Source organism: Seriola dumerili, unplaced genomic scaffold, assembly GCF_002260705.1.
Source record: "Seriola dumerili isolate Sdu_G_001 unplaced genomic scaffold, Sdu_1.0 BDQW01000468.1, whole genome shotgun sequence".
Lineage (NCBI taxonomy): Eukaryota > Metazoa > Chordata > Actinopteri > Carangiformes > Carangidae > Seriola > Seriola dumerili.
The window spans coordinates 65,984-81,726 of NW_019174723.1; the positions used below are offsets into that span (position 1 = coordinate 65,984).

The window sequence follows — 15,743 nt, forward strand, 5'->3', positions numbered from 1 at the left end:
GCTTGAATTTGGATCCCAGTTCACTTTAAGTTAATGAGAACCATGAATACTGGACATCCAATAGCTCTTATTTTCAGGCAAATTAACAAAGTAAACAAGATGAATGAAAATACGTCTATTTAAATAGACAGGTCAAAAACTGGATCACCACAACATTGCAACTAAGTAATGGAGAGGAAAGTGTTCTTGGATCGAAAAGATGTAGCCAAAGACACTTTGCTTACAGGAATCTTTTTATATTTCCCTTGATATAAAACATCTTTTTTTCACCTCCAAGTATGAATATATTTCTATATCTATTCCAGCTGTGGCATAACGTGCTCTTCATGTTCCTAGTCTTCACATGCTGCTATCCTGTTATCACTGTTAAGTAATAATTGTCTCTAATTGAACTTCTCTTACAACCACTGAAATGTTAACAGCCTTTTATAGGCAACAAGATAAACAGGATTTTGCAGTTGGTTCATATCATAATTTTGGTGATTAGCGATAATTGTCCTATAGGAAGTAACTACTGTATCACTGGAGTGATTAATCTTACCTCATTCATTTTATTGATAGGAAAACCATAAGGCCATTATATATATATATTTTTTTAGATGCAAGAACACAAAGAACAGTACCACTGTATCAGCATCAGTGACGTAGGTCTAATTCTTTCAGGATCAGTAACAATTTGTAACCGCTGTTTGTGGTAGATTCAGGATTTTTAGAGCTTTATCTTTTTCAAGCTCTGTTAGATAGTAATGATGTGATACAACTTAAACTTTAACTTACATTGGTAAAACTAGACAGGTTGTCCTTACCTGAGGAAATGGTGTGAAAAATTTTTAATGCCCTGACAAGCTTTAAGCTTTAAAAAAAAATCCTGAACTTCCACTTAAAAATAACAGGTGGCATAGAATATTTTACAGTGATTAAATGAAACACTCTGAATGCATGAGTTGTGACTTCCACATCAAACTTCCCAGATGAAATGAGAGCTCCAAGCTGTTCGTGGAAGTTGTAGAACGGCTGACAGCAGCAGGAAAAGAACTGTTTCATTTCCTTGACCATCTGCAAAGCCACAACTTTTATGAAAACCAAGCAGCCCCCCCCCACACACACACACACACACACACAAAAAAAGCTCAAACTCAAAATATCTATATTTGTTCCACAGCTCCAAAAGTCTGATGCTAGGAAAGATGCATGATGTAGATTTAGCAGCTTTTGTTGATGTCATTACATAAGATTTTAGATGCTACAAATAGCTGGGCCCAAATTCCACAGAAGATAAACTTACATGATCACACCTTTATGTTTGGATTGTGTTGTTCATTGACTTTGTTTGGGTGGGCTTGAATAAGATTTCCAAATAACAGAAAAGAATAGTAAAGACATCTTAAAAATAAAAGTATGTCAAAAGGTCAAACACAGTTCCTCAGTTGACCCTCCACTGTGTATCCAATGGCTTTAAACCCTACATGACATGTTAGAAAGAACTCACATAGGAATAGAAAGCCATAAGACACAGCTGTGGTTTGATTTGGAAGACAATAACACAAAAACGCAGCCTGAGAATACGGTTAGAGCTGAAAGCTTGAAAACAAAAGAGGAAAAAATAGGGGCAGGTTGCAGACAGCATTCAGGATTTAAAACTCACATCCGCATGAATAATTAACCAAAGAAACTGGAAGTATTCATCTGAGGCCCGGGGGAGTAGAATGAAACTGTCTTCTGAGTCTTTAGACAGTAGAAACTGTATTTCTCACAGCACAATCTCAAATAAATTGACCCCCTATCCAATGCTTGAATCTACCAGCAATATCCTATAAGCTATTCAATTCCTTAGGGGTTTTGTAGAATAATCTTTGATTAAAAATGCAGTTTTAAATCAATGTCTACAGGGAGAAGGTACAATGTTAATCAAAAGGATTTTATTTCTGAATTCAAAACAGATTACGTAAACTCTTTCTATATTCTGTAGCAACCCCCTGCTTGACTTCCTCAAGCACAAAGGAGATCATTACCTCAGCATTTTAATTCAACCACTGAGCACAGAAAGCTTAGCAGTGTTTATTAATAACCAAAATATTTTTGCAGCTATAAAGTTAACATTTTCCTGCAGTAGCCGTCGTGCCTCTTAAATCAAAGCCATCGTGCTGATGAGCCGTGCATCATTAATGCATAGAAACACTATTAGTATGCTTGATTGATTTCATTATAAGTTTTTTCATACTCCCATTGATTACATTATAAGTTTATTCATACTCCCATGACTCCTTAACCTTTAAAGGAGTCAAATAAAAAGTGTAACTTTAATTTATTCAGAATCCTTTCCATACATTGAACTCAAACACCAGACTGTTTACCACAATTTTTAAGCTCCAGACTGTTGGAAGTCCTTTGGAGCCTTTTCAACCCCTCAGTGAGTAGAGACTCAGCACTCCAGCTATGCAGGCCAAATCTGCTCACCCAGATGTCTGCTCAGAAAACAGTAGCCTTTATAACAACATGAAAAAATCTTGTGGACAGAGAGGAAACAGGCTACTATAGAGGACAGAGGAGGCATTTGTTGACATTGTATCAAGTGCAACGCAGAGGTATTTGAGGCACAGAGGGGCCAGGTATTTGTCAGTCAGTGTTTCTTGTGCTTTTGCTGTCTCCAACTCAAACAACAAAAGCCCCATTGAGGCAGCCTCCCTTTTTTTTTTTCTCTGAACCAGCACACAAAGCTTCCTGTACTAGGCTGCAACTGTCCAGTACTGAGAAAACCACTTCTAGTCATCTTTTTTATGCACCTGTTTCAAGTAATTCCGGCAGTGCAAGGAAGTAGAACACTTTGTTAGATGGTTTCACATCTTTTCTCATAGCTACATTTCACTGAGATTTTTTTTTTTATTCAGTCGCATAGCTCCAACATGTCCTAACTTCTATCATAAGACATCCTAACTTTACTCTAAAGAGGCAGAAACACAGTGAACCCCAGCATGACTTTAAGGTTGTCAGCCCAACAAAAAATCTAATCATTAACTTAGATAAATATCTGGTTGGCCTTATATAAGATGGATATTCGCATGACCTCTGACAGAGAACATTATCCACTGATAGAGGGAAAGTGTTTCAGCCTTCTCCAGGTTGAAAAAAGACCACTGCCACTGAGCTCCAGGGAGCCTGTGCTCATGCATGTCTCAGCATAAATTAGTAAAGCCCCTGTGTCAGACTCTGTCCAGACAAGAAGGTGAATCTCAGCCACAGGGAGGATTAGCTTTAATCCCTAAACATCGCGCATGGTCCCTCTCTGCTGGGAGCCAATTCAGGCAATCGTCAGTGGCCAGATGTTTTTAATGGCTTTAGATTATGGCCATGTTTAATATATTTGAATATGTTCATCTGTTCCTTTTTGACAGGAGAATATGAGCATTGTGGACATTTTATCTAAGAAATTGTAGATACAAAAGCTTAATCAATATTGCAAATGACTATCCCGCAATTTGACATTTAAGAACTGGTTTTGGGGGTTAGCACCTGATTTTTTTTTTTTTTTTTCTTTTTTTTTTTTTTATCCTATGCAGTACTCCCCTTTTCATCCATTAAAAACACACCTATAAGCACCTTCCACCAGGCAGACTAGACAACCAAAACACATTGAGGCACTGCATACAACACATGAAAGCTTCAGAGCATCATTGAAGTTGCTTCTTATCCTCACTGTCAGTCTTGATGAAAACAAACAGCTATTTTGACCAGCACACTTTACACTTCTGAAAGTAACGGTGACATGCATTTAGGGCCGGATGCATTCTTATGCTATAAATCTGACTCTTACCTCCTTCTCCCTCTCCTGCGTCCCTCCCTGGAACGAGTATGGCATCCCGTCAGCCTAATACTGTATGGAGAGACAATGGGTAGTGGGGGGGAGGAGTTACTATGTGAGCAGGAGCTAGAGTGGGGAGACAGAAGGGAGTAAAAGCAGAATGAAAACTGGGAGAGAGAGAGAGAGAGAGAGAGAGAGAGCGTGAGAGGGAGAAAAGGGGCTCAGAAGGGAGATCACTTGCTCACAATACTCTCAAACCATGAATCTGACGAAACGTTACATGAATGGCAATTCTAGAGCACCCCCACCAACCCCCCACCCCCCGCCCTCCCCTATCTTCCCCCTCGCTCGCTCTCTCTTTCTCTCTCTCTCTCTCTCTCCTTCTCCACTCTCCCCTCCTCAGATGCGATGTCAGAGAAAACAGCAACCAGAAATCCCTCTTCACGTGGGAAATGTAAGGAAAAACAAGAGACTGTGAAAGAATGGCTCCTGATTTTAAACAAGTCCCTTTCTTTGGCTTTCTTTGAATGAGTTCTTAAGATTCCAAGTTGGCAGAGTGCCCATGGGTCCTGGATGGAAAAGGATAAAAGAGGGGCTGAGGTAGGGGGGCTGTCTATTGTGTTTGTTCCCTTCCTTTCAGCCCTGGCACTCCAGTTGATCTTTGCAGCCAGTTGCTGAATATTCCAGTCACTTATCCCTCAGCAGTGTACTGTGAAGCTCACATTTCTATCATTTTCCTCTGGATTCATGCACACGTTTTCTCCCAAATGATGACACACACTTTGCTTTTGTCACGCTGCACACACAGTATTGACAGTTTGGGTGTAAGTTTTAAAACAGAAATCCAGCACCAAACAAAATAAAACAAATACAAAATGAGCGGTGGCTTGAAGTCAGCACTGATTTGAGGATCGTGGTGTCTTTAGAGTCTCTTAGTCTTTGTTTAGGCCTCTTTTCTCCCTTCTTTGTCTGCCTAACAGTCCATCACTAGCACAGGGAGAATGCAGTTTTGCCTGGTGAATCTGGGATGAAGACAGCAGGTGCTGTTGCCCCTCTGTGAGTCACATTCACTTACAGCTTTCTCCCCCTCTACTAATACACCCTCCTCCCCCTTTTTGTGTGTGTGTATGTGGGGGGGGGGGCTTTCGATAGGGAGAATGAGGTACTGTATAATGAAGCACAAGCAACACACCCAGAGAAAAGATACAGTTTACTGAAGGTTTAAATGAGTGACATCACATCGGCCTGGTCAGAATGGCTAATGAGCTGTGTGACACCGAGCAAAGGCGATCGTGTAAAGGATTAATGCAACTGCATCTCTTGTCAGTCACCGCTGCGCTTCTCTCCGCTGCTTGTGCTGCATCAGTGCCGCAAGAGAAGCCCTGTTTTCACTCACAGTCTTACCCCCCCTCCTCCTCCTCCCTCTCCTCCTCGTCCTCCTCCTCTCTCCCCTCACACCCTTCCCAACCCGCTCCCTCTCGCTCTCTCTCTCTCTCTCTCTCTCTGTCTTCCTCTTGCTTTCCCTCAAATAGACACACTGGCTCGGTTCATTACTATTCACCAGGTTTCACTAAGACATGCATCATTGCTCTGCTCTCTACAACTGTGTCAGGAGAGGCGGGGGAGAGGAGGACAGGGAGGAGGAGAAGAAGGGAAAAGCAAGAGACATCTTATGATAGAAAAAGAATAAATCACCATTGTGTTTTCTGTGTCCGAATGTGTGTACGTACATATATAACCTGACAGCTGCATGCATGAGTTGTTCTTTTTCTGGCTCTGACAGAAAAATCTTCAGGGGAACAAAGCTGGTTCAGTCCTCAATACAGATATGTGTTATCTTTTGTGGGGTTTCAAATTCATCACTTGCCTTTCATTAAATCCACTGAGGTCGTACACTCTATCACAGCATTCAAATTATTATCTCTGCTGATGTACTGACAAAGCATTTCATCCATGAAAATGGGCACAATGCTTGATTTATATTCCTGTGTTGGCCTGCTGTAAGCCTTCTATACTCTAGAACACTCTGTCACATCCATTTCAGGAAAACCATACTTCACTATGAAACTAATCCTTTGTTATGCTACTTTTAATTTTACTCTTTATTCAGATGTTCTCAATAGATTACAATGACTCCTAGAATTACAGCAAAATCACAAGCAAGGAGAAGCCATGCTGCAGTGGTAACCTCCACATACAATCACACACATTAGATTCTTTAGATGAGGTAGATGATAAGAAGATGATATCAATTGCAAAAGGCTGTGGCTGTGTTATTCGCCCTAAAACATATGAAATGTGCAGTAATATAAGAAGACCTTCAGTGAAAACACATTTCGAGCATCTTGGATAAAACCTTAAAAAAGAGGGTGTAGATATGCTCTACATTTACAACCGTTTACAGACAATTTATTTGGGTTCAAGGGTGTTTTAGCAGATTCCACTCTGCAGAGTTTGTTGCACCTGAACTCCACTTTCTCTTTCTGGAGGTGTCAAGGAAAAAAAACGAATCATCTCTGTGAGGATTTGAGAATAGAGAGGATGTGTATCCTCTTTTCTTTCCTGATAACATCAGCGAAGAAAGTAAACTGAAAACTGACAGAGACAGTTAAGATGTTCCTTTTGTATTTTCACAAAAAGTGATCTAAGGGTGGTTTACTATAGAAGTCAGTCAGCAACTAGAGCTGCAACAATTAGTCGATTAACATAAGTAATTGGCAACTCTTTTGATGACAATTGATTAATCATTTGAATTGTTTTTTTTAAGGTGAAATGACAAAAATTGTCATTGTCAAAGTTCTACGATATTATGCTAAATATCTTTATTCTACTGTTGTTCAGACAATGAAAGCAATATGAGTAAATTAACTTTTGGGAATTGTGATGAGCAAAACTGAAAATCATGTCAGTTGTAGCCGTTCTGTAACACCTGTGAGCTGGTCTTGAGTGGCATTTGATGAGTAATATAGTCCAGGATTTTACAACATTTTAGAGCAGAGCCCACCCTACACACTAAAATCCAACTGAGAGGAATTAATGTCAGCTTCACAGCATCAAAAGAACAAATTAGACCAGTTTTCAAACCAAAAACCTGAAGGTGATGTCTGAGTACGGTTTGGTGTGAAATACTGAGCCTTTAGAAAATATGTTCTATGTGTTATTATCAGTCATTTGTATCAGTTTCTGTATATTTTCTTGAAGTTTAATATGATGGTAGACAGTCATATAGACAAGAGATTATGCAAGACAAAATGTAGAAACAGCAACAACTGGCCACTAATATACAATTCATAGTAAGTCTGATCAGTCCATCACTGAGCATTGGAGTATAGTTAGCCAGTTTAACAAGGATCAAACGATGCAGCATTGCTCCATTCATCTGGAGTACAAAGTGGGGACTGGCTGACAGAAGCCATTATCTTCAGAGGGCTCCAGATGTGATCGGCTGCTGCGCTTTTAAGAATCCTAGGTGGGAATTCCTGACTGAAGTCTTTGGATAAGCATCAACGCTTCACTGAACTTAAACTTGTATTCACATAATATTAAAGGCTGGACTGTTGGAGAAAAAGGCTTTGTCCCCAGTCCAATACACTACAAAACTCATTATATTCTGAAAGACTTAATGTGGAAACATTACAATGAAAGAACAGCATTCCCATAATAACTCTGGGGATGATTAAAAGTTCTCTCCTGCAAGATCAGCCATTTTTTTCTGCTTTCCCTGGCATGTAGAAGTTATTCAGAAGAAAATATTTTTAATCAACATAATTAAAGAGCATTGAGATTGAATGTGTTTGCCAGGTTGCAAAATAATGATACTGGATGTACAGTATCTGCTAAATGTTAATTGACAAGGTGAATGCAATTCATTCATATCCCTTACAATTTCTGCTCTTGAAAGACGATATGTGCTTGTTACTAAAACATGATTGAACTTTTTTATGGTTATGTGTTGGTTGAATATTGAATAAGTCAACAGTGACTTTAACACCTTCCACCATCCACTGACTACCTCCATATGACTTGTGTGCAGTACAAAAGCATAGTGATTCCTTCAGTGGAAAAAAGAAATGGCAAAACAAATTAGTAGGCTGACATACCTTCTAGACAGGTACGTGCTATCCTGTGAAATAATGTAACTTTAGCGTATCTCACAAAAAGAGGTCAAGATGTTAGTCAGTGCTAAAATGAGATCACTTTCATCTCTGTTTTAGCATCTTTGGACTGCTTTCTTCTTATCTCTAAAGTAGAAAGAGTTTGCCTAGAGAAAGCTCCCTATAATCAGTTTCATAGAAATGATTTCACATGAAAGTGACTCTTCAAATTTCTCTGAATAATTGTACCCATTTTTGATCTACTCATGCACTTACTTTAATAAATGCTTTATGTCTTAACTACTTCACCAACAGCTAGTTTGAAAGCACAGAGCTCTGTAGAATTAGCACTGTTTCACCCTGCAGACGTGTCTGTTTGCATACCACATATCCCTGCTCTATTTTGAGCCTGAGGAGATGTGTTGGGGGGGGGGGGGCACTGCAGGGCATTTCCATCCAGGGCTACGGGGACTGACTGGAGAAATGTGGATAGGTGACAGATAGGCTACATTTCTTATTGCTTCAAGAGGAACCTGTGTATTGTCTACTTTAGCCAATCTCCTCACTTGTACTGAATGTACTGAATCATGTATAACCGCCTGAGTTGACAGGTAATAATGCACAAACATATTGTGCCTTCATCCTTCTCAAAGACATTCAAGTGTTTGTCTCACATATGATTAAATATACACACAAGACTTAAGAAGAAATGTATCTGTCTCTGGAGGTATTGGCATGTAATTCAAGGCTTTTACTCCACTTTTATCATACCTGGCAACATGTGCTTTGCTCTGCGAGCTAGCTGGACCCTAAAGAAACGCAATATATAGATAAAGCAAACAGCAGGGGTGGGGGAAGAGCAGTGAGGAAAAATAGAGCAATCAGATTATGATTCCTGTCACATTGTCCTGGCACTGTCTCAGGCTTCTGATTGAGAGTTGGCTAAATGTCAGCCTATGGAGATGAGATGGAGAGGAGCAAGGCAACACGGCTTTTGTCCACTTTAAACCCTGTTACTGATGTCTTGTCTCTTTATGTGGCTGCCATCAGCAAACCATGTGTCAGACTGCAAAAGAGATACTGTGCACTGAGTGTGTTTCTCTGTGTGTGTGTGTGTGTGTGTGTGTGTGTGTGTGTGTGTGTGTGTGTGTGTGTGTGAGAGGGAGAGAGAGAGAAAGCAACAAAAAGTAACATATTCAATAACAGTGATCGTTATGTATTATAATTACTTTGTTCCTTTCATTGTTTTGTGTAAAATGCTGATTAATTATGTTTATATAGAAATATATATAGCGGCAAACCTTATTGATTTTGCTTTGAATTGTGAATGATGCAATACTTTAACACCATCTAGTGGAGAAAATAGCTCACAACTTGTAGTCCCCCTCTACACTGCAATGTGTTTCGTTACTTTGTTACTTCTCTTGGATGTTCGACCTGGATTCACTTTGTAGAACGATGTAGAGTTTGACATTAGGTGGCTATTTTGTGCAAATTTCTGTGACATTGATACACAACTAGTTTGGAGGCCAATTGCGGTACAATATACAATTTACACAAGTGTGATATGCAGTGGTGGAAAGAAATGACATATATCTACTCAAGTACTGTTGTTAGATACACATTTCTAGTTGTACTTTACTTGAGGATTTTGATTTTATACTGCTTTATGCTTCTACGTCACTACATTTTAGGCAAATATTCAGTTTTTTTACTCTGCTACATTTATTTGACAGCTTTACTTACTAGCTATTTTTTAGATTAATATTATAAATACTAAATGTAATCAACAAATGAATAGATTGAGCTCCCCAGTAGTACCTGCTGCAACATTATAATGATTTTTACACATAATGGTTCAATACTTATACTCAAACAATATATGATGTTATTTGAAATAGATGATTCTGCACTTTCACTTTTGGTATGTTATGTATATTTAATGTTAATATCCGACAAACTTTGATATAAGTATTTCAAATGCAGGACTTTACATGTAACAGAGTATTTCTCACTTTGATATTGCTGTTCCTCTTCCAGCACAGGTGATATAGAAACTCGCAGCTTCCAGCAAAGATACACTGAGAATTGACTTTTCCTGTGTCCAGCACTTAAACTTTCAAAATGAACAATATTTGCTTATTCATAGATGATGGATAATTTTGTGAATTCCCAATTCCTCTTCCTAATCTAACCTGTGTAAAGAAGTTCATTCAAAAACAGATGTCCTACTTCAGTAACCAGAAGTTGCTGTTGATTTTTAACATCCTCTTACACACCTCTAAGATTGCGTTAGTTGACAATTACCTGAAGAAGTCATCTTGTGTTGCTATATCTCCACAAGAGGAAGTGGATGTTAATGAATGCCTTTTGTATAAACACACATATTTCTCAGGGTTTAGTACCTGACCAGCATCTCCACCTTGTAGGTGATGTTGGCAAATCAGTTACACAGCTTTTCTCTGTAGGCTGTGTGAGTCATGCATGCATGCTGAAATCAGTGCAGTTATTGAATCATGGCAAAGGATCATTGCAATATTTTTATAGATATGGATTACATTTCTGTATTGTGGGGAAAAAAAATATCAAGTAAAATTTGTCCACTGCAACAGCAAGAGCCAAGCAAACCCTTCTTTCGTTAAAGATAATTCATTGACTACTCAGAGCATAAAATCACACATGTAGTAACATATAATGCATGTTCACAAAATTTGTAATAATAAGCCTGTGTCAGGATTTGCCGGAAGCCCATATTTGGCCACAACCAGTAAAGCTTTGCTTCTCCTCTGCAATCATTAAGGGGATTAGGTATTAAGTCCTTTCTTTTATTCATACCATTGAGATCGTGGTAATACAGCATACTACTCATCATTATTCATTATAGAATACACATTTCTAAACCCAATTAACAGTTACATGTAAGCCTCCCACATATCTAAATAATGCAGTGGCTTTGAGATGCACGGCTTCTGCTGGTTTATTGGCAGGTTGACATCCATTCTGAAATGGGGTCAAGCTAAACATTGTAGTGTCATATCACACATATTGTCTATCCTCACTGTGGCAGGTGGCTGATCCACACACACACACACACACACACGCACGCGCACGCGCGCGCGGAAGAAAAAAGTAATTAGCAAAATAAAATAAAATTCAACAACAATCATTATTGAAACTTTTATCCTCCTTTTATCACATTGACTTAGCTAAATGCTAAATGTCATCATGCTAACGCACTCACAGTAACAATGCTAACATGCTGATGTTAAGCAGGTATAATGTTGTGTCAATGTCAACCTCATGGTGAAATCCATCCTCTGGGAACCATAAATGTATGAACAAAATCCATCTGGTAAAAGTGGATGTATTTCACAGGATAACTGAAAACTTGGACCTGTTGGTCATATTAAATGAAGAGTTAGAGAATAACCAAAATCATCCATCCTCTGGGACCGTGAATGTTTGAACATAATATCATGGCATCAAATAGTTTTTGAGATATTTCAGTCTGGACCAAAGTGGTAGAATGACAGAGACCAATACTGCCATCAATAGAGCCGCTTTGCTAGAGTGGCTAAAAAGAAAGAATAAACAAGTTCAAACATTGTGGACACATACTGGACACTGGACTTGATCAATAATGAGCCACTGTACAAAATTCTATGCAAGGAATGACAACATTAGATTTCTTGCTGGCAAGAAAAAATAAAGTAATATTCAGAGAGCTGGGCGAATGTATGAGAATAAAGAGGGATTGATGGTTCCATAACATTGTTTCAGTTGTAGTCACGGCTTTGTATTTATATTTCATTGACATTTTTATAGCACATTATGTAATTTGTAGCATACAAGCTTTTTTTGTAATAAGTGCCATAGGGTTCTCCAGGTATGAAAGAAAAGACAATCTGTCTTGTTACACCCTATGCGTCATCTCTTCCTGAATGATACATTTTCCATTGATAGGGTTGGAAGTGCCATGACATATAAATAAACACCTTCTGGTAGCATTTCAACACAGACTCTTTTTTTTTTTCATTGACAATCATTGACGCAATTCAAATAGGCATATTATTGTTGGAAGGTCCTCCACTTCACCCATTAACTCAAGAGGACATCCTTTTCAGTTAAGCAACACAAAGAGGAGGGAGCTAAAAGCTTTAAAAAGAGATTGCGGAGCTCATTATCCTGCAACAAGCATTCACAAAACTTCAAGTGCTGCTGTGACATTTTTAGATTGTTAAAGTAAAAAAAAAAATCATTGGCAGTCTGTGTCACTGAGCTACATCTATATTTATTGTGGCCAAGATGTTTATGGATGAGCGGATTGTAACTCTGTTCAAAAGGAATGCCCATCACACGTTGACCTACTGGAGTGTTTTCTTCAGCTTTGGACTCTGCATCGCTTTCCTTGGACCTACAATTTTGGACTTGCAATGTCAAACTAACTCAACACTCAGTCAGATTACCTGGGTATTCTTTGCCCAGCAGTTCTGCTTGTTGATTGGCAGCTCTGTTGGTGGTGTTTTCAAGCGGACGTAAGTATCATGAACTCACAACTGGAATATTATCTCCCAGACTTTCCTGTGCAGTTGTTTGGTGTGCATACTATAATAAAACTCTCAAAATGATTGTCTGTCATTATTACTGGTATTTGTTTCTTTTCTCTCTTAAAGGTTGTTCAGTGCTCTTGCTGCTTTATTTGTCTCTGCTCTCGTCATCTCTGTAATATTTGCCATCATCCCTCTGTGCAATAATGTTCTCCTGCTGGCCATCGCCATGGCTGTGTCCGGTTTGGCGATGGGTGTCATTGACACCATTGCTAACATCCAACTGGTGACCATCTATCAGAAGGACTCTGCTGTTTTTTTACAGGTAAAAAAGCCTGCAGTACCAACACCATATCTATAGAGATACTAACATGACAGCTTTTGCATTCAATTAATAATTAATAGAAGGTTCAAGCAAAATAAAATCTATAGTTTTTGTCTTCCCACAAATATGCAAAGACAAATTAACTATTATTTTGTGCACATGATCTTTAGGAGTATATTGTCAAGTTAGGATATACTGCATTTTTGAAAAGCAACAGTAAGTCATGTCTCTGGTCTTTGTCTTTGTCTACATTTTGCAGGCTCTTCATTTCTTCATTGGGTTTGGAGCCCTGGTGAGCCCACTGATTGCAGATCCCTTCCTCTCAGAGACGGGCTGTGGGAATCACACGGGGAATGGGACTGAGATGATGCATCATTTCAGGAACATGCTGAGAAACAGTCCGATTGCAGAGCACAACATAACTCATAGCGAGGGAGGAGGAGGGGAAGAGGAGTCCATTGTGCACTATGCTTTCTGGATCATGGCACTTATTAATGTACGACACTGAACAAACAGATTTAGAACCATGTTTTTAAGTCTAAATCTGTTTTTTAGTTGAAATGACAAAAGTGTAAAAACAGAATATTTTTTTGTGCATCCTCAGCTGCCTGTACCCATTGCAGTCCTGTTCCTGATGTATCGGGAACAGCTGATCCCATGCTGCCCCAGCGGCACTCCTCGTCTTCTGGACAAAGATGAATTAGCAATGGAGAACCAGCAGGGGGCTGACGGCCCAGACGTGGAACAGAAGGAACATGAAGCTGGAGGTAAAGAAGTGATTTTTATACTATATTTCAAAATGAATAATGCATACTTTCTTTAAATTTCAGTCAGCTAAGATGAAAAAAAAAAACAATAAATGCCATGCTATGTGCATAATCTGTTATTTGTGACTTTTCGCTCTGTTACAGGTCATGGGGATATCTTCAGCTGCTGTCAGAATGATAACCTGCGCGGCCTGCCAGTATCCTTCTTTATGATTCATATCCTCGGCGGGATGGTGCTCTTCATGACCGATGGTATTGTGGTGAGTGAGGAGTACAGATAAATAACATGATGTGCACTTTGCAAATTATGTTCCGCATAAAATTTTATGAATGTGTACAAAATCTGCTTCACAGACAGTAGATCACATTAAAGGACCCGCTTTTTCTTTTTCAGGGTGCATATGCCGGCTTTGTGTACACCTATGCTGTGACACCACCAATGTCACTGCCTCATAAGACAGCAGGTTACCTGGCCAGTATCTTCTGGGCAGCGATCACCGCTGGACGTCTGGTGTCCATACCGCTCTCATATCGTTTCCAGCCTGTGAGACTGCTCATGTTCAACCTGGTAAAGCCTATAAACTTTATTTATACACACTTTTCTTAACAAAGTTACTAAGTGCTTTACAAGAAAAAAGTAAAACCAAATAAAAATCCAAAATAACTGAGCAAAATAAAAAGAGTAGAACAGTATAAATAAAAAAAATCTCAAATCAACATTATGCGAAAAGATCTGACAGTAAGTGAAAAGAGGCAAAAAAAAATGTAAAAACAGTAATTAGAAATAAAACAATATAGATAAAACACATATCAGACATTACCAAAGGATAAGACAAAGAAATGCATTTTAAGAAGAGATTTAAGGGAGGTTAAAAAGTTGCAGTGTCTGATTTGAGTCAGAAGAGAGTTCCAGAGCGTGGGGGATCTAAAAGCGATCATCCAGTCGCCCGGTCTCATTATAGATGAGACATACACGATGAAACTTCAAGGCCAAAAAATTGATATCAACATTAAATTGATCATACTCTCTCCTCTTTGTTTTTTTACAGGCAGGTGCTATTGTTACCGTGTTGATGCTGCTTATTTTCTACACCAGCAGCATCTTTTTGTACGTTGGTACCTGTTTATGTGGGCTGTTCCTCAGCAGCATCTTCCCCTGTATGCTTGCTTACACTGAAGACATCCTTGATTACCAGGGTATAATGAAGTGTTTATAGTACAATAATAATAATAGACAAATAGAAGTGAAGCAAGGAGAGGAAATGAACCATCCATTTCCTTTTGCAGGATGTGCAACCTCAGTCCTGGTGACAAGTGCGGGGATGGGAGAGATGGTAATGCAGGTTCTGGTTGGCTCAGTAAGTCTGTTGAGTAACTTCATTATTATCAAAATAGAGTGTGTGTCAAAGAAGTGAAATAGGCTCATAATTGCAGAAACAAGGCCAGTGGAGATTTAGATTCATGTTCAGTAGTTTAATGTTGCCGTCTCATCCCTAGATTATCCAGACTGAAGGCAGCTACAGCTTCCTGCTGTGCGGAATGATAATCGCCTGCATTGGATTTATCCTCTTCATTGGTCTCCTGCTGTTCCATCGAATGCACAGAAATTACCTCACGGGTACAGTATCAACCAGCACCTTCAAACACTGCTGCTGAAGGTTTGTTTTCATTCATTTAACACTAATCATCCCCAACACCACCTCCCCATGCAACCCAACAGGAACATCGAAAAAGTCTGCCATGGTGGAGGAACCAGTGGCAGAGCAGAATGGATCTGCCAAAACAGAACAGAAAGAGGAGAAAGAGAGCAGCTGAGGGGACCACCAGCTGTGTTTTATCCTTTACTTGTTACTGTGGGAGACGATTTGTCATCAAAGACTTGTGATTTACCAAAAGCCTACCAAAATGAGCACTGTGAAATGACTTGGTAGATGCAATGTAGATAGTGTGCTACTCTTAGAAGTTAGGGTTCAAACTCAGATTGTTTTTTCTATTTTGTGAATCGCAGACAGTGTTCATCAAATTGTGTTCTGTTTTATATTACATTAGGGTTTGAAATTTACAATACAAGGATAATGATTATATCAGCAGTTTGCCACAGAAACTACACCTTTTTTTTCATATTGTTTTTATGTATTTTGGCATATGTAAAGGGAAATATACATACCGTATAATATGTCTATTAAAACGGTTATACTGAGACAGTGAACA

General features: G+C 39.0%; 1 protein-coding gene across 1 annotated transcript; it reads left to right on the forward strand.

Annotated features, from left to right (window-relative positions):
- The first annotated feature begins 12,069 nt into the window (after window positions 1-12,069).
- On the forward strand, window positions 12,070-15,734 carry mfsd4a (major facilitator superfamily domain containing 4A). Its single transcript, XM_022763083.1, has 10 exons — window positions 12,070-12,428; window positions 12,567-12,765; window positions 13,025-13,261; window positions 13,370-13,532; window positions 13,677-13,792; window positions 13,927-14,100; window positions 14,582-14,729; window positions 14,820-14,890; window positions 15,030-15,150; window positions 15,253-15,734. The coding sequence occupies exons 1-10, from the start codon at window positions 12,199-12,201 to the stop codon at window positions 15,345-15,347; spliced, it is 1,554 nt and encodes a 517-aa protein (XP_022618804.1). The 5' UTR covers window positions 12,070-12,198; the 3' UTR covers window positions 15,348-15,734.
- The last annotated feature ends 9 nt before the right edge of the window (window positions 15,735-15,743 follow it).

Coding starts and splice junctions, on each gene's coding strand:
- mfsd4a (XM_022763083.1), top strand. CDS start 12,199: ATGTTTATGGATGAGCGGATTGTAACTCTGTTCAAAAGGAATGCCCAT. Junction 12,429..12,566: donor GGTGGTGTTTTCAAGCGGAC/GTAAGTATCATG, acceptor TCTCTCTTAAAG/GTTGTTCAGTGCTCTTGCTG. Junction 14,730..14,819: donor AGACATCCTTGATTACCAGG/GTATAATGAAGT, acceptor TTCCTTTTGCAG/GATGTGCAACCTCAGTCCTG.